The 20,242-nt window shown below is 38.1% G+C and overlaps 1 protein-coding gene and 1 long non-coding RNA gene across 3 annotated transcripts; both read left to right on the top strand.

Annotated features, from left to right (window-relative positions):
• Positions 1-10,361: 10,361 nt before the first annotated feature.
• Positions 10,362-14,793, top strand: LOC143901577 (uncharacterized). Its single transcript, XR_013258127.1, has 2 exons — positions 10,362-12,202; positions 12,798-14,793. It is a non-coding gene; the product is annotated as an uncharacterized LOC143901577 (long non-coding RNA).
• A 3,147-nt stretch (positions 14,794-17,940) lies between these two features.
• LOC143901576 (uncharacterized) lies at positions 17,941-19,329 on the top strand. Of its 2 annotated transcripts, XM_077414008.1 has the most exons (4): positions 17,941-18,175; positions 18,308-18,843; positions 19,041-19,113; positions 19,156-19,329. In XM_077414008.1, exons 1-4 carry the CDS (start codon positions 18,079-18,081, stop codon positions 19,254-19,256), a joined length of 807 nt encoding a protein of 268 aa, XP_077270134.1. In that variant the 5' UTR covers positions 17,941-18,078; the 3' UTR covers positions 19,257-19,329. The 2 variants fall into 2 exon arrangements, with proteins under 2 accessions (XP_077270134.1, XP_077270133.1); XM_077414007.1 differs by having other exon boundaries at positions 19,041-19,329.
• The last annotated feature ends 913 nt before the right edge of the window (positions 19,330-20,242 follow it).

Below are 20,242 nucleotides of genomic sequence, written 5' to 3'. Positions count from 1 at the left end.
CTCGTTCCTCGAGTTTACGTCGCCTTTCCGCCACCAATTCCAGTGATGAGAATGACGTAATGATGACGGGTGATGTTGAGCTGGCGAACGAGAGATTCTGAAACAAAGGCAAGTTCTGAACCTGAATCAATGAGAGGCCATACGCATTGAGTATGAACAGATGAACTGATCTGAGCCAGGGCCGTAGCTAGTAATGTTGAGTGTAATGAGCGGTCAATGATGAGTGAGCGACGATTGCACCGTCTTCCTATTGAGCTGACGCAGCTGAGCTGGTGATAGGCTTCGATGATGAGTCGGTCTGATGTGCCTCATGCAGCATCGTATGATGTCGGTGGGTGCACTTCTTGCACCCCCGTGAGCTCTGGCATAAGCGGGCGTTGTGACGGCCGAGGCATTTGACCCAAAGCCTCCGTGGTATGACTAATTTTTGTCGATCGTCGGTTGAAAAATCCCTAAATTACGTGCATATCACAATGAAGTGAGTGCCGTTGCAGCAATCGCACGGGCAGATTAGATGCTGCCGTGCGGGCCGGTTGAGCTGCCACATGCTGAGCTGTCAACGTGCGCTTTGCTGTTGAATGAGCGCCGACGGCTATGAAGCTTCAAGATATGCATGCTCCTTGAGAAACGCCTTGTTCGCCTCTTCGAGATGCATTGAGATTTGGATGACCTCCTCTAACGGCATGTCCTCTTCACAAGTTGGCAGCGTGTCGCCAATATTCCGCACCGTCGCCAGTCGGTTCAGTTAGGAGGAGCTCCGTGGACAAGTGCACGGGTGAAGCTCGGCGTTCCGATGTGCGAGCCGGTGGTATTTCAAGCTGTGGCGTCATGGTGTCCGTACCGCCCGTACCCGCCTTTGCGGGTTCCGTCATGTTGAGCCGTTCCTGAGCTGCGCACGATGAGAAACCTGAGAAAAGTTGAGACACGTATGAGAAACACTGCATGAGGCGAGAACGTTCGAGAGACGCGTTAGGACAACACTACGCAAATCGAGAATCTACAATGTCATGTATTGAGCACGTGAACAAGTCTGCTTTCACTCGCGGGAGCGCGTGAGCATGTTTTCGTAACACTTGCGAGCGCGCGTGAGAATGTCTGTACTTCACTCGCGGAAGCGCGCGATAATGACCACGTGGTAATGTCGTGAAAGGCATGCCCTGTTCACTTGATATGTGTCCGAGCTACACTGTAAGTTCCACGCATTCGGCTCGAAGGACCAAATGTTCGCGAAATTGCTGATTAATCCCGACGATGGGAGCGGGATGAGAAGGACGCGCGTGGAAGGTGTTCACTAATTATTCACTTTATTTCTTGTGTAACTCAGACCACAGTCTGAGCCGTCTTTAATATGAGAAGAGATATATACAGTCTGACCTGAGAGTGGTGGGCAGTCTTTCGGATGTCACTAAGCATAAGAAGTCTTTGTATAAGAAGTCTTTGTGTATCGTTCGTGAGTGGGCGAGGCAGTTATATTAATTGCTCTCCTCGTGATGAGTAGCCCGTGAGCTTTGGGACACGTGGCGGTCGGCACTCGCGCACATGTGAGCCTGAGTCGTCGTGTTGATGTATCCTGAGTAGAGCTGGATGTACGGTCGCTTTACATGTTAATGCAGTATCTCAGCAGCTGTAATCACTGCGGTGGGCACTTCAATGTGTATAGTCACAATCAAGAGGCACAGAGCACACATCGTGCGTCTGATCACTGCGCGGCCATTTGCACAATTGCCTCGATCGCGAGGAAGACGTTGGCGATGAGCGCGCCCGTGCGGGCGCGAGCTACCGCGGTGATGCGGGGTCGATATCCGATCGATGCTGCCATGCCATCTGATCGGGCGGCGCAACGGTAACGGAATCTCGAACAGGGCGTAAGAAAAGAATACATTTTCAATAACGAACCGATACATTTGTCTCCATCCAAGAACACTAGTGCAACAACTCCAAAAGAGGTAAACCCCGAAATTATACAAATAATTCCTCTCGTGCGATCACCGCCTCGCTGTGTAAAAAATGAACTCGCTAGAAATCTTACATGCGTTGCATCATCTTAGTGTCAGATATGCGGGCGTATATCCTGCCGACAGACTGCCGAGGGTGTGGACGAGGTCGACAGCCATCGTCGCTAACACGGACGATCACGATCGACCCGGTCAACATTGGGTCGCTTTTTACATCAACGAACAAGGAGCAGGAATGTATTTCGATAGCTACGGACTACCACCTTTGGACTCCAGATTCCTCTTACGCCTTCGTCGGAATTCCACTACGCATCGATGGAACACCACGACACTACAAGGAACGCTCTCTCAAACTTGCGGACAATACTGCTGTGTATTTTTATATTTTATGTGTAGCGGTTATAATCTTTGCCAGTTTCTTAATCTGTTTAGCGGCAATTGCGAACGCAATGATCGCTTGATTGTAAAATTATTTCGTAAAATTTTTCTTCATAATAAAAGCGCATGCGTAAAACCTCACGTTGAATGCTGCCATGTTCAGGCGTGTACTTTTAAGAATAATTAAAAAAATTCTTATTCTCCCGTATTATTGTATTATTTTATTTAATAAACATTGTTTGTATCTTCTCTCTCTCTCTCTCTCTCTCTCTCTCTCTCTCTCTCTCTCTCTCTCTCTCTCTCTCTCTCTCTCTCTCTCTCTCTCTCTCTCTCTCTCAATCCCCTCCGTCTATTTATTCATCCTTTTTTCTCTAACGTTAAAATAATTGCACCACGTCATAAAACGAACCTGTCCGTTCCTGTTTCCTTCTCCCTTCGAGGTAAAACGCTCTTAAAATTTACACTTTCCGTTTTCGCTATCTTAGCATCATATCCTTTTTTGAGCTTAGCGTCGTCTACCACGTGCTCCCACCAAAATGGCGCTGGCCGGCTTTTCCGCTATTTTACCGCGTACGTGACTTCAGCCACAGTATTAGCGCAACTCTCCCGATTCCAGCGTGGATGAAAATGAACTGCACGTGCACGTGCGAGGTATGTAACCAATCAGAGCACTGATATTCTGTCTCACTTCTGCTCACTTCCTCTCTGTATTTTTGCTCTCTGTCAGCACCGTTGAGATGCTCCATGCAGGGCAGGACCTTTAAATGGTCGTTCAGTAGAAAGTGGCGGCAACGGACATCTGATGTGATCTGATGCGAGAAATAATAAAGTAATAAAGTGGTGAAGTGATTAGTCCTCAGTGAATAGTGTACAGGTGTTTAGTAAACGGTGCAAGAAAACCGAGAACAAATTATTTTCCTTACGGAGAATAATTAATCTGTACAAAAATTGTACAGATTCTCGATTCTCTTATAAAGGAAAAGCACTTTGGTCTTAGCTTTGTTGTAGGTATTTGTGAAGAAATCTTGAGAGGGAAAATCTGGAAGAAAAAAATGGCCCACTAATCAAGCGCGTGGTGTGTTGTTCGGGAATGCAACAAAAATATTGTGGAAAAACGACATTTTTTTCAGTTTTCAAAGGAACATGAAAGGTATAATGATTTTATTTTATTTATTAATTATTATTTTTTAAAACAAGTATAAATTTACATATTATAAAATATTATTTTGATATTTTGATATTTCTAAACGTATGTATATTATTATGTGCATGCATATGTATATATTATTACAATATTTCTTTACATTTACAAATTTGAATAATATTTACAGATGGTTGCAATGGATACGTGCTTGTGAAAGATTAGATTTGGAAGCAATGGGTGCAGAATATGGCCATCGCAATTATTGATTGTGCCACTTACATTTTGAAGAAAAGTGGTACAAGATAAGTAAGAGTAGAGCTCATCTTCAACTAGATGCTGTACCAACAATATTTTTTGGAAGAAAGTAAGCCCGCATACACATCTTATAATGTATAATCTTTTCTATTCTAAATAATGTGGTTTTTTATATTTAATAGTATATTGTATATTTTAAACAATATCAAACAATATTTTTGATAATATAATACATATTATAATTAATGATATTGCATATAATTTATAGCAATGCATGTATTACAACATCAGTAAATAAAAAGATGGATGAAGAGCTACCTGAAGAAGAAAATCTTTATATTTTACAACAAGAGGAAACAAATATAGGTACTTAAATATTTGAAAATGTATTTATCTTTCTATTATAGATAGTTATTTGTTCTTACAATTAACTTTTTTTAGACATTTTTTATTTAGCAATAAAAAGTAATATTACACTAAAATGGTATGTTTCAGTGACTTACAGTCGAAATCATTCCCGCCTATAACAGAGCAGATGCCAAAATGTGATAAAGATGTCCATATTATTGCTAAGCCGTACGTATTTGTATTTACATTATATTCATACATATGTGTTTTTATAATTATTATTTCTTTTATACAGTTTTTTATAATCAGTCTGTAGATTTTGATTTAAACTTACAACTTATTACAGTCCATTTTATGTTTCTTTTCTTTTAAAAATTGCAATCTGCATTTAATATAACAAGACATAAATAATATTACGTGAGAGTACGTGTATTTATAAAAACATTTGTCTTATTTTAACATGTCTGCATATACATATAAAGAACACATGCACACACACACACACACACACACACGCGCGCGCGCGCACACACACACACACACACACACACACACACACACACACACACACACACACACACCCACACCCACACCCACACCCACACCCACACCCACACCCACACCCACACACCCACACCCACACCCACACCCACACCCACACCCACACCCACACCCACACCCACACCCACACCACACCACCCCACAACCCACACCCACACCCACACCCACACCCACACCCACACCCACACCCACACCCACACCCACACCCACACCCACACCCACACCCACACCCACACCCACACCCACACCCACACCCACACCCACACGCAAACCCACACACACACCACCACCCACACCGAAACCCACACCCCACACCCACACACCACACCCACACCCACACCCACACCCACACCCCACCCACACCCACAACCACAACCACACACCCACACCCACACACACACCAACACCCACACCCACACCCACACCCACACCCACACCCACACCCACACCCACACCCACACCCACACCCACACCCACACCCACACCCACACCCACACCCACACCCACACCCACACCCACACCCACACCCACACCCACACCCACACCCACACCCACACCCACACACACACACACACACACACACACACACACACACACACACACACACACACACACACACACACACATATATAAAATAATTTTAAATAAATAAGGTTATCAATACTATATGTATTTAATTTTAATATTCAAATAAGTTTTTTAAGAGTTTATAATAAATATTTGATTTATTTTATTTTTATATTTTTTTGTTATTGACATTTCTAAAATTGTAATTAATACTTCAACTTTTTTTCTACAAGTTTACTATCTGTTTTTTGCTATAATATATGTATATGTTATGTATAGGAGCACGTCCAGCAGCACAATAAGAAGAGAAAAAAGTCCGCGAAAGAAAAAATTGCAACAACGCATTGTACGATTACAAGGAAGAGTAAAAACACTGGACGAAAGAAACAGACGGCTTCAGAAGAAAGTGAAGATTTTAACTGTAAGGAAGAAGAAAGCAGAAAAAGAGAAGCTTAAGGACCATGAGATTCTACGTCAATTAGGCTGTAAGTTTTTTTCTCCAACTTTCGCACGATTGTTATCTGCCCAAATTGATGCACAAATTAAAAGCAAACGTGGAAGACGGTATATAGTTCCGAATTTAAACAATTTGCTTTAGGTATATACTTTCTAAGTCCGCGATGTTATAAAGAACTTCAAAAAGAATTAGCATTACCTGCCATACGCAGTCTACATAAGTTTACACAAACGTGGCAAATTAAACCCGGTATAAATGATAAAATTTTTGATGTGTTAGCTGTAAAGTTAAATTCATTGCCACTATTAGAACGTCATTGCATTTTGTGCATAGATGAAATGAGTCTACAAGCTCATTTATTTTACAATGTTTCACAAGATGAAATAATTGGTTTTCAAGATACCGGTAATGATCAGAAAGAACCGTTACCTGCAAAAAGTGTTTTAGTTATTATGGCACGTAGCATTGAAGGTAATTGGAAACTTCCCCTTTGCTTTTGTTTTGTCGAGAATGCATGTAAATTTAATGTATTAAAACCTATTCTATTTGATGTTATACGTAAATTACAACATTGCGGTGCTACTGTGCATGCTTTAATTTCGGACATGGGATCTAACTTTACACAACTATCCCGAGAATTAGGTATTTCTGTACAAAATTCAATCTTTTTAGTTGACGGACATGAGGTACTATATATATTCGATACTCCGCATTTAATGAAAAGAACTCGTGATAATTTGTTGAAACATAATATACAATTTGGAAATAACAAAGTTGCTTCATGGGATTATATTATTGAATTTTATAACAGAGACAGTAAACAGTGGATAAAATTGACCCCAAAGTTAACTCAAAAGCATATCGAGCCAAGTAATTTTGATAAAATGAGAGTACCATACGCTGTTCAAGTTCTCAGTAATCGTATGTGTGCAGGTATGTGCACTTACTTGTCCTTGGGCCTTCTTCCAAGCGCAGCAGTTGGAACAATAGATTTTATCGACCATTTTGATAAATTATTCGATATTTTAAATTCTTTTACTTTAAATAGTCCAAAGGAATATGCGCAAGTATTTACAGGAAGCGAAAAACAAATTGAATTTTTAGAAGAAATGTTATGTTTTTTAAAAACTATTAAGGTAATTAATGACAAAGGATCTCGTGTAAAAGTTCAATGCTTCGAATGTTGGCAAATAACTATCAACAGCATGATGCAACTTTGGGAAAAATTAAAATGTCATAATTTTTCACATATTCGGACACGAAGAATCAATCAAGATTGTTTAGAAAATTTCTTTGGCTGTGTTAGACAACAAGGCGGTAATTGTGTAAATCCGACACCGATACAATTTAGTCGTGCCTTTAAAAAATTATTTAGTATGAAGATGTTACAACATTCAGATACGCAAAATTGTGCTGCGGATAATGATCGCATGTTAAGTTTAGTTGGTATGTCAGGTTCGAATCCGTCTACTAGCATCCCCAAGGAGATGCTAAAGCTATAAGGCCGAACTTCCTCGACGTCGGTAATGTCTCCTCTGTCAACTAAAAGCAAAGGCCGAACTGATATTGGAGACCTCGCGTGGTGACAACGCGAAACTCCGGTTTCAGTGTTACCAACTAATTTCAGGTTCTATGAAATGGTGTATGTTTGTACACGTACACACACCACTGAATTGCTCACACGGACGCACGGTAGAGAGACATAGGGAGCTTTCCAGCAAGCGACACAGGTCGACACGAGCATTGTTCTATCTTTCTTTTTTTGGTAATGAGCAACAAAGATAAAACGATACTTGTGTCGAGTTGTGTCGCTTGCTGGAAAGCTCTCATATTCTATAGGCGTTGCCGCGTCTTGGATTCTTGAGCAATACGGCATGAACCTGAAAATGCTTTCTGGCCGTCCGTAGCAGAAGGCAGTAACGTATCAAGGCTGATAAGCACCCGTTTTTTATAAATTACATATATTCTTATGCACACATGTGCGTATATATGTATAATATGTATCTAATTATTATGTGTATGTTTATAATTGTCTGATGACAAATAATAACAGTAGCACAATTGAGAATGTGAATTAGTATACATAGTATATATATTGACGCGGGTACTAGACTTGGCAATTTACTGCATCTCTTGCACCTCAAATAATTTTTTTCTTGTAATGTAAATGAATGATGTAAAACTATTTCAAAGGATCTATCCATTCTTGATGGGGAAAAACAATAACTTCTATAACAAAAGCAATAAATATTAAATTTATATAGTATTGATTTATATAACTAATTTTATTCTGTCTTTATATATAGAAAAATATACACTCAGTCTTAGCATCAGAGTAGAGGGTAACGCAGCTGATGAACAGTATAGATAACAAACTGAATAAAAATCTTAATTATTATAACATAATGATATTAATAATTAAGATTTTTATTTAGTTTGTTAATTATCTATAACTGCATAACGTGCAGTTTACGCCGAAGCGGCTGTTTTAACGCGAGCGATATGTTTCGTCGACGGATGATTAGCTAATTATAAATGCATACAGAATACTGGATATTTACGTAAAGTATCGTTGCCTCATCGCGAATAAAGTCGAAGGACCGTCGAGAAGAGGAAGCTCGCGGTGCTTTCATTTCCCTTCCGAGTGCGCTTTAATCTTTTATCCGTTTTCGCCCTCGTCTTCGTTTTCATTGTTAGTATGCGACAGCCGTTTACTGCACTCCATAAAGAGAATCATTGCTTTGTCGAATAATACATAAGCAAAAAAGATGTTTTTTCTTGGGCTTAGAAATCCAAACAGATTTGATTTCGAGAATCATAAAGAAATTGTATTGTGTTACTTTCTTTCCATTGCGGCGAGTACGGTACCTAATCGTTTTCATACATTTATAGTTTACAAGTATACATAGTACTTGAAAAGAAAGAAAAAAGGTGATTGTTGCGTTTTTTTTGTGTTTACGTTGCCCGACTAAATCAAACTCGGCGGATGCTACAAGTATTTAGTTTTTATCCATCGGGACTTTAGGATGCCGCGATTGCTGATATCAAGAATATAATTATGATTTATCTTAGTGGAGTACGTACATCTTTTCGGCTTAGAAACGAAGACGATGACGATCAAACGGACGCTTCCGTTCTTGTCCCAAAATTGTTTTCGTTTTCTCTTGTAGCGAACGTTTCGAGGAATTTGCTCGACGGTTCGTTAGCATATGTCTCGCGGTAATTAACGATTATACGGAGCCGTCATATTTTCCACAACGCGTCGAGAAAAAATTGAATGGTTTCTATATATATTCAAAGAATGTTGATTTATCATATTACCATATTATTCTTTCAAACTTGCTTCCTTCTTTTAAAAATTTACACCAAGAGAAACTTTTGTTACATATTACTTTATATTGATTTTTTTTTACCATCTATATTTTTTAAAAAGAAAACAAAAACCGTAAAAGAAAATTATTATTAAACTTATCTTTATCGTGTTGGAAATTTATTCAATTTTATCGCTACGTGTGTCTCAACTTCTCTTGTTAAAAACAAATAGTATATTACACTACAAGGGCAGAAAGTTTGAGATTTCTGCACTGCGCGCCATCGTGCTCGAGGCGAAGCCGACCTATTTTATAGCTTTATGATTTTACATATAATTGTTAAATTTCAGTTTTGTCAGATGCGATTTGTGCGAGCTTATTTCGTGGAGCAAATATTTTGTTGCGTTTTCGAGAAAGTGTTTATCCGATCATTAGCCAAGCGAAGCGATCCATTATTTATTCGATCACGAGGGACTATGCGCAAATTTTCGCATTGTTTGCGAATTTTATAACTTTATTGACAAATATAAGATCTTTCGTATAACTGATTTACGATTAAACTTGCGCTTTATTGAGGCTCAGATGTACGCACCCGTCTGTATCACGTCAATAAAAATCTGGCAACAAAACGTGTATGAATTCATTCGTTTAGCAAAGGATGCGCGTTGACCTAGAAGCGCACGTTGGAATTTCATCCGGAGGGAAAAAATTTTGTCGCGTTTTTTTAATCTTTCTGATTCTCAAAATAAATTCTTCGTGTATATTTTTTTGTGCTTATAATATTATTTGATTTTTGTAGATTAATTTTTTTTTCATTAAATATATTTGGCAACTATATGCCGTCTATAGAAAAAAATCTGTTGGACTGTGCTAACTCGGACCACGTGCGTTTCTGACGTTTAGATATTAGTGAAATTCGGTTAGAGTGATTGAATTCTCTTAGAAAACAAAAAAATGACTTGTCTCGTTTTTTGATAAAAATTCGATAAAAATTTGATAGAGATGCTAAATACTAATTTATTAGGTGCGTTCGGGAAGACGCTATTAGTGCTATTTGTTTATTTTATCCTTGTTTTACACCTGATGAGCGATAAAGATAGAATGATGCAATAGCGCTAATAGCGCGCTTCCCGAACTCAGACATTGTGTTATAAATTCGACGTTCGCTTTTCGCGTGAGACTGGCATCGGCTTCCTATCTCGCTAAACAGGCCTTTTTCAGTCGGATACGTTTCTTTCATTATAATATAGGGAAGAGAAGAAGCTATAGAGATAGGTACACTGAGAGAAAAAATAGGGAGTAATCCCATAGAGTTACTCTCCTAAATATCACATGGGCGCGAATCGAGCCTAAGGTCCGACTGCGCCAGTAACTGTACCGGCAGAGAGAAACCTGAGAGAGGCCATCCCGGCATTTTTCGTCAATTTTTCTGTGTCACATTTTCCGACGCGCACCCTGATAAAATGCGTATCAACTACGTCGTTTCGCTCGGTAACCGCACATGGTTTGCGTCCGTGCTAATGGTTCGTGTCCGAACTAGCCAGTTAGTGGGGATATGCTGCGGCCTCGCTCGGCCACGCTCGGCCGCGCTCGGCCGCGCTCGGCCGGCCCGGCGCCTCGGCAAGCTTCGAGCGAGGAGAGAAGGACAGACATACGATTTACGATTTACTGTCTCCGTCTATGACTGCTAGCTGCCTTGGCACGCGCCGGCTATGCGACGTTGCCACGATGCCACGCATTTCGGATATCGCGTACGGTGTCTCGCCGAGTGCCGAATCTCGAGTTGTTAAATATATATATATATATATAATTTATTAACATAAAAATTAAAATTTGTTAACGTAATACTATTTTTGTTAAGTAAGGAAGGAAAGGATTTTTAGGAGTCAGAGGAACAGCTACGCATAAATAAAATATATCACCTATATGTATATTAATATTGTTATTTTATTTCAAAGTAAATTAAAAGAAGTACGATATAAAAGTATGATATAAAAGTTATATATTATTTCTCATAGTAATGAATTTGGAATGAGGATGAATTTATGTTGTAAATATATGATAAATGTACAATGATGTTGAAAACAATCTCCAGTCCCCTACAACTTCCTTACTTTCCACTAACATATCCGTATATAAGGAAAATTTTCTACGCGATTAGATGACATATACATTTCAACATTCATTTCCGATAGAAGCAGCAGCATGTAATCTTGAAAATCTTCTTTAATTAAGAATTGTTGTGTAAACTACATTTTTTTGCACTTAAAGGAAGTGCTGCATTTTAAAAACCTGCACAGCTACAATTTTCCATAAACATTCTATATGCTTTTTGCGCTAGATTACAATTAAATAAAAGAAAAGATTTTGCACTAAATATTATGTACGATAATTCATTAACCTTTAATATTAATACATTAGTTAATCTTTATATTAATATAATAATGATTTAAATAACTGATCGATATCAACACGTTTAAAGTTTTCAGTCGGTTTATATAAACGTTTAATCGTAGTTTCTCGGCCGTTTGACGCGAAACATAAGAAGCGCGATAATAGGCGAATCGTTCATTGACTGCGAGAACAGTCAGCAAGCGTGACGGCCGCGACGAGCTTTACGGTTATAGTTGTGAATATTTTTTGATATTTCGCTATTCGTGCACGGTTCTGTGCAACTTGGTACAGAGAGAATCTTATCTCTTAACGAGATTAGTGTACTTCGCAACACTAATCACCTTGACAGCGTGCCGCTGTCTCATCCGACGCGATTAACTCTAAACACCATTGCGTGGTCGTGAGCACTAAGCGTGTGTTTTATCGTGTCGGTTTGAAGATCTGTGTACTTCTCTCGTAACACATAAACAGCGTGTCGCTGTCTCATCCGACGTGAGATTAACTTTAAACAGCATTGCGTGTTCGTGCGCGTGTGTTTTATCGTGTCGGTTTTGACATTCTTTTCTTTTTTTTTTTATTTTTCTTTTTCTGTTTAAAAAGTGTTCTTACATTTATTTTTAGATTAGTGTTTTTAAATACATTTTAAGTATATTTATATTTATTTCATAATTTTATATTAACAATAATAATACAATGTCGAGTGAGTGCCGTGTAACTCGTACTTTTGATAGGTGTATGTACAAAGACTGTACGAATACGAGACCTTCTAAGCGCCTATTTAGATTTCCAATGCCAAAGGATGCGAGATACGAAATATGGATACGTAATACAGGTAGGTTGTTGGAGAAAAAATATTATTTTTTAATATATTGTTATGCTGACAAAGGAAGATCTGCGTATGTATATATCGCGACAATTATAAATATGTCGATATTAAGACCTCGGGTTTTTTGCGATAAAACATACTATATTACGTTAAAAAGGGAATGATCTAACCTTATTAAACACGGATTTTGTCTAATTTATAACATGTATTACTAAGCTTCCACTAATGAACAATAACAAATATTTATTTATTGTAATCGTCACAACGTTTCGACTGTTGGTTTTGGTCAATTATAATTGTCACGATGTTTTTGATTATTAGTTTTAGCCCTTTTCAATCTATTTAACTTTTAATGTTAACAAACAACCTTTCTTTTAAATCACAATAAAGAAAAGGGCGATGTTTATTTTTTCAGTTACATATAATAATTACTGTCTCATTAAACAAGGTTCGAGAAAGTGATTGAAGACTTTTCGACTTTACTTTTTATTATAAATGTTAATATTGGGCGCGATTTACCAAATTGCATTGCAATGTCACTTTTTTTAAATAAACATGTAATCGTAATTTTAATATGTAGTTTCTTATATTTCTGTTGCAGGAAATACTAAATTGGAGGAATTTTCTTCCGCTACCCTTCGATCGGCATCATTGTGCGAGGATCATTTTACTGCTACGTGCTTTACAAACGCCACAAAAGAACGATTGATACGGAATGCTATACCAATTCCATACAAAAACACAGGCTCTTCCGCAAATAATGAAAATGTTGAAATTGAACAGAGAGTGCAGACGAATTATACAGCAGCATTTTCACTCGATAATGAAAACATGACATTAGAAGAACAATTGCCTGAACAGTCTGCATTGCGTACGTATAAACGTGCTAATTTAAATTTTGATGTAACTGCGGAAGAGGAAAATATAATGGAATGGGTGCATCTCGAGCCACCTATGTCACCCACAAATGATCAACGCCAAGATAATTGCACGCAAACAAATAATAAAGATGCACAAATAATCAAAGATCTAAAGATGGAAAATCGACATTTGCAAAAACAATTAAGGCGCCAAAAATTTCTCATGCAACGTATGTCGAAAAGTAAAAAGGAGACTAAAGAAACATTAAAGAAGACTAAACAAACATTAAAGAAGAGCAAAGAAACATTAAAGAAGTCGACTAAACAAACATTAAAGAAGAGTAAAGAAACATTAAAAAAATTAATAAATGAACAAGAACTGCATCCTGTTGCAAAAAGCATGATTCATTTGCAACTGCATAAGCCACGTACAAAATATACAGAGGAAGAAAAAATGCTGTCCAAACAGCTGTACTATTATTCAGCCGCAGCATTTTGTCGCTTAAAGAAAGCTGGTTGTAATTTTCCTGGACAGCGAACAATTAGAAGATGGATAGAAGAATATGATGTAAAACCAGGATTTTGTGATATTATATTTCACAAATTAAAAGAAAAAATTTCGAAATTACCAGAGGAAGAAAGAGCGTGTGCTTTAAAATGGGATGAAATGAGTATAAAGAGCTGGGAAGAATATTCTTCGAAATTGGACCAAGTAGAAGGTCTAAGAGATTTGGGACCTCTAGGTAGAACAGAAGAAAGAGCTAAATGCGTCTTTCTATTTTGCCTAGATAGCTTAAATGCACGTCATCCATGGCGACAACCTCTTGCGTATTTTCTTCCAGGTAAGTGCATGAAATCAACTGAAATAGTTGAGATACTAAAAATATGTTTAGACAAGTTGAATGAAACGGGTGCTGATGTGCAACTCGTTACGTGCGATCAAGGTACCAGTAACCAAGCCGCTTATAGTGAACTCGGCGTTGAGGTACACAAACCATTTTTTTTTTACAATAATAAAAAATATCATGCTTCATACGATTTCCCGCACTTAGTTAAAAGATTAGCGAGTTATTTTAGAACGCATGATAAATTATATTGCAAAGGAGAAATAATTGCATCATATTCCGATTTCGTAAAGACTTGGAGTATCGATAATGCTACAAAAGGAGGCTCAAATTTATTATCCCATATAACACAGGCACACATTCGTCCGAACAATTTTGAGGCAATGAATGTTAAAAGAGCCTTTCAGTTATTTAGTAATAGATTTGCAGCTGCAATAAAAACAGCCGGCGATGGAAAAGAATTGAGTTCAAATACGTGGAAAGCGTCAGCTGAATTTGCAGAGAAGATGAATAGTATAATTGATGCTTGCAACTCTTACAGCCTTAATGTTACATTTGGTGGGAAACGGCCATTGTCACAGAAAAATCCCGATATTATAATGTTATTGACTGACTTTGTGCAGTGGTCTTCAGAATGGTCCAAAAATCCCAATAAAATAACTAAAGTTCCTTGCTTCAAAGGTTTCGTAATTACAGTACAAGCTATTCTTAATCTGTATCAGGAATTTGCAAGTAAATATGAAGGATTTGAACTTGCAACAGGTTTATGTAACCAAGATTCGGTAGAACATTTTTTTTCAAAACTTCGGCAACGCGGAGGATTCAATCCTAATCCAACCGCAAGAATGGTCCGACTGTCATTCAGACATATTCTTTCCACAGGTTATATTCAGACGAGTGACAAAGGCAACGTGCAATGTCCGGAGACTGAGACCCTTATTAATCAACCGAATCAGACAACTAAAAGGGTTGAAAATAATATGAATGCAAACGTTCCTTTTCTTGATGACGATGATGCTGATGCTGATTATCCAGAATTATTTATCAGAGACATTCTGGAAGAAATGGGTGATATGGACACCGAAAATGAAAATACACTTGGTAATTATGATGAAAATGCTATTACATTTTTTGCAGGGTATGTGGCACGACGATGTATTCAAAAAAATAATTGTGATGACTGTCGTACAACAATGTCGAAAACACCAATGGATGATGCGACGGCTAATGAAAAATATATTGAATATCGTGAATATCCGAACGCAGACGAAGATGCTCCAACAGTCACGAAATTAGTTCGACCAACAAGCCTTTTTAACGAGATCATCAAAACGCAATTAATGGCTTTTAATAGTACATGGCAACGTCACTGGTCATCTACACAAGTTCTTCAGAAAATTGTAAACGAGGGTATGTATGCAACCAATAAAATGCATGCTGGATGGTTTGACACTAATGAAAAGTGTTACAATCATCGCATGCAAGCATTAAAATTCTTAATGACAGTTAAAATATATTCCCGTACACGGTATAATAATGGTGCTGCAAAAGCAATAAATACAGCTAATAGAAAATTAAAAAACTTGTCGAACAAATAAAAAGTATAAAAGTATAACTAAGTAATGAAAAGTAAAAGTAATAAAAAGTAAATATATAAAGTACTAAATTAAAAGATATACGAAGTCGAGAAAGTTAAAGTAAAAGAAAAAAGTAACGTAGAACGTATAAGATTAATATTATATATGCAAATTAAAATACATAAATATTTTCTTGAATATTTTGTTATTATTAGTATCTTGTTAATGTCATTATGTTCAGTAATATAACGGCATGGTAACATGATGTTGCATCTACAATGAGTACGTTGAGTATGAATTTTGCACATCATGCTACGTTACCGCAAATATTACTTTTCAGTAATAAGACAAAGTAATATGAATTTCTCAGTGTCATGGAAGATCGCAATCACAGTTGAAGTAATTGCATAAATCTCATAGACTAGCAAATCTATCACGGACTAGAACAAAAAGTTGTAATGCGATCATGCTGTGAAATTGAGAAATTATATCTATTTTCTTATTACCAATGACATTCTAAAAGATACGAATAATGATACAAATATTTTAAGGAAATACATTAATTTTTGTTATATTACACGTTGACACACGGTATTCAATATAATTACACAGGGCAAAGTGCAACACGAATACCGTGCAACATATAACATATGACATTCCAAATTATATTACAGTGATTTTTATAAATCACTACAAAAAGAAATGCCATGAATACAATTTTATAAATTGTATTCTTGTTAAAAAATGAATTGTATAATTTAACAGGAAATTTACTTGTAAATTTCCTCGTGATAAGATATGCTAGTCCTTGATTTATGCAATTATTTCGACTGTGATTGCGATCTTTGCGTCATGCTCATAAGTGTCAACCAGAATTACATTTTCCTCCTTACACTTTTATTTCAATATACGTTTAACGTTACATATAGTAAAGGCCTAAGTACAAAGACTGTCGTAACTTGTTCTCATCAAAATTGCTCATAGTATAAACAACAGAGTACATACCATAAGTCATAGAATAGAATCTGAAACGTACGATAATTTAATGTAATATTATGTTTAACATCAGATAACATTTAAAAAATTGTGAAATGTAATGCAAAAATAAAAAACATTTTTCTGTAACATTATTTATATTAAAAGATATTTTACAAGTTATTTCAAATGAAACTACTACCTGGATTTGGGAATAACAGATATATATTTAAGATTATTTTTGCCATTTCTTGTCAAATATATACGACAATATAACAATAACGTATGCACACTTATTGGCCAAGCCAGGTATTGTGGTATTATTAATTTAAAACCTATTCTATCCATAGTACTCCTATAATATTTTCTCGTTATCCACACAAGTTTAAAATACATTAACTTTTCCATAGTTTAAATATATACATAAATGACATAAGTTGAGAAGCCTTTTTTTTCACGTTTGGCAAGACGGTAAGTATCATTACTTTTTTCTTTTCAAAGTTTTTTCTTAATAGTTATATTGTTAAATAAATTCCACTTTTCTTATTGCGTTAACTCCTTTGCGCAAAAGTTTACTGCTGTACAAAAGTTGGTGCACGATTTTTCGATTAATTATCTTGTACTTAATTTTATATACATATAATAACGTTTAACACATAGTACACTTATTGTTAGTGCTAGAACTAGATCGTGGTATTACATTCTTATTTTATGGGTTGTCTACGTATGTGTATATAAATAGTTAAGCACAAATGGCGTAGCATATAACTTCATTCTTCGGTCCACTGGAGCGGTCAGTGGATCGTCGCGTAGGGAACGGATAGGCTCCGTTAAAAAAGGCTCCGCCTACTGTAGCGAGAGCGTTTCGTGTACGCTGAGATGCAATTGCTTCGAAGCCATTGATACGGCTGCCATGGCTGTAAGAATGTTTGCAACAGTACTGTGTTGCGTCAACAGAAAACTGTTATTGTAATCTCTTTTTATCTCTGCTCTCTCTTCACATTTACTTTTAACGTGATGGCAAAATATCAGAGGCAAATAAATATACTTAATATTTATCAATAACATATATATACCATGTGAAATCAGTGAAATAGGGATTTATATATCGCATTGAAGATCGATACGGATTAATATAATATGTATAATGTGTTACAGTTTACACATAAAATGTATACTTTTTAATTTAACCTTTGCACTTCCGTAATGTAATAAACGTGTCAAGTTGCAAATCGATACGTTGCGGAGTCTTTCCTGGAGAAAATCCTGAATAAAGACTATACTTTTTTACACGTTCGAAAGTAAAATGGTTCTTACAATTAGTGTGTATCATGCATTTAACAATTCTTAATTAAAGAAGATTTTCAAGATTACATGCTGCTGCTTCTATCGGAAATGAATGTTGAAATGTATATGTCATCTAATCGCGTAGAAAATTTTCCTTATATACGGATATGTTAGTGGAAAGTAAGGAAGTTGTAGGGGACTGGAGATTGTTTTCAACATCATTGTACATTTATCATATATTTACAACATATAGCAATATAAATTATTGATATATTTGCGATCTATCAATTTCATGGAGCGCGCGCACGTGCGCGCGTTAGGATGAGATATCGGCAATCATGCGCGTACAGTCGATCACGATACGCGACGCGACGTTCCTTCTTCTTTCTTTCGTTGCGGTGCGAGGACGACGTGCGGTAGGCGACGAGCGATTCTGTGAGTATCATAACCGAAAATAACGATATTTACATTGTCGTGGAATGCAGTGTTATCACGTCCCGTGATTTTGGCCGTGATTCCACAACAATGTAAACATTTAAACGCTTAATTATATGTCATCTGTTTCAGCAAGTAAAAGTACGGTGGCAGCGATCTCGACGCCGACGACGGCCGCGACGGCTTCTACGGCCACGATGCCGACAACAGCAACGACGATCTCGGTGGCCGTGACGGCCCCCACGGCCACGATGCCGACGACGGCTGCGACGGCTCCTACGGCCACGATGCCGACGACAGCAACGACGACCCCGATGACCGTGACGGCCCCCACGGCCACGATGCCGACGACGGCCGCGACGGCTCCTACGGCCACGATGCCGACGACAGCAACGACGATCTCGGTGGCCGTGACGGCCCCCACGGCCACGATGCCGACGACGGCCGCGACGGCTCCTACGGCCACGATGCCGACGACAGCAACGACGACCCCGATGACCGTGACGGCCCCCACGACCACGATGCCGACGATGGCCGCGACGGCTCCTACGGCCACGATGCCGACGACAGCAACGACGACCCCGGCGGTCGTAACGGCGCCCATGGCCACGGCGACGATGTCGACCACAGCAACGGCTCCGACGGCGACTCAGCCGATCGTATTAAACGTAAGTGTTAAAATAATGAGATAATTTCTTATCATTATTGATAATGATTATTAACACTTTGCAATGACAGTCGCACATATCACATGTGACGCATACGTGACAGCGTTCGACAAAGTGTTAATAATGAAATTTATTTACGTATATATATATACACACGAAAATGTCATTTTACTTAAAATATTTATTTTTTGTTACAGCCTGAAACGTTAAGCTCGTTGGTGCGGGCGGTATACAACGCGATGCGAGGGAGAGGCAGAGGCAGAGGCAGAGGCAGAGGCAGAGGCAGAGGCAGAGGCAGAGGCAGAGGCAGAGGCAGTGGCAGAGGACGAGGTGGAGGTAGAGGAAGAGGCAGAGGCGAAGCTGGAGAAGATAAAAAAATCACCGGAATCCAAATTTATTACTATGAGAAATAATAACTTTTATATCATACTTTTATATCGTACTTCTTTTAATTTACTTTGAAATAAAATAACAATATTATACATATAGGTGATATATTTTATTTATGCGTAGCTGTTCCTCTGACTCCTAAAAATCCTTTCCTTCCTTACTTAACAAAAATAGTATTACGTTAACAAATTTTAATTTTTATGTTAATAAATTATATATATATATATATATTTAACAACTCGAGATTCGGCACTCGGCGAGACACCGTACGCGATATCCGAAATGCGTGGCATCGTGGCAACGTCGCATAGCCGGCGCGTGCCAAGGCAGCTAGCAGTCATAGACGGAGACAGTAAATCGTAAATCGTATGTCTGTCCTTCTCTCCTCGCTCGAAGCTTGCCGAGGCGCCGGGCCGGCCGAGCGCGGCCGAGCGCGGCCGAGCGTGGCCGAGCGAGGCCGCAGCATATCCCCACTAACTGGCTAGTTCGGACACGAACCATTAGCACGGACGCAAACCATGTGCGGTTACCGAGCGAAACGACGTAGTTGATACGCACTTTATCAGGGTGCGCGTCGGAAAATGTGACACAGAAAAATTGACGAAAAATGCCGGGATGGCCTCTCTCAGGTTTCTCTCTGGTACCGGTTACGCCACCGATTTTCTACTGACAAATCATTGCATTAATATTTCCAGCGAGCTAACCTGAATTTTTCAGTAGAGTCTGACTCTAATATATCGCTTGTCTAATAATTCTTTGCTCTGAATATAATCTTCATTAGAGAAGAATTGCGCATAGATATTTGGCAAATTTTCCGACGGAGCACCTCAACAATTTAAAAATTATAAAAATTTTGTAAATCTCAATTTTCAATAAGAAGACTTTGGCTGAATGGCATTATTTTGCAACAGTTAATGGCAAAGGTCCTTGTGATGGAGTAGGAGGAACTGAGAATAGCGGCACGAGCAAATCTTCAACTTCCATATGACGAACAAATCTCAACTCTTCA

This window comes from Temnothorax americanus, unplaced genomic scaffold, assembly GCF_048541705.1.
Source record: "Temnothorax americanus isolate GAGA-0224 unplaced genomic scaffold, ASM4854170v1 Scaffold35, whole genome shotgun sequence".
Classification (NCBI taxonomy): Eukaryota; Metazoa; Arthropoda; class Insecta; order Hymenoptera; family Formicidae; genus Temnothorax; species Temnothorax americanus.
This window is presented reverse-complemented; position numbering and strand designations above follow the sequence as displayed.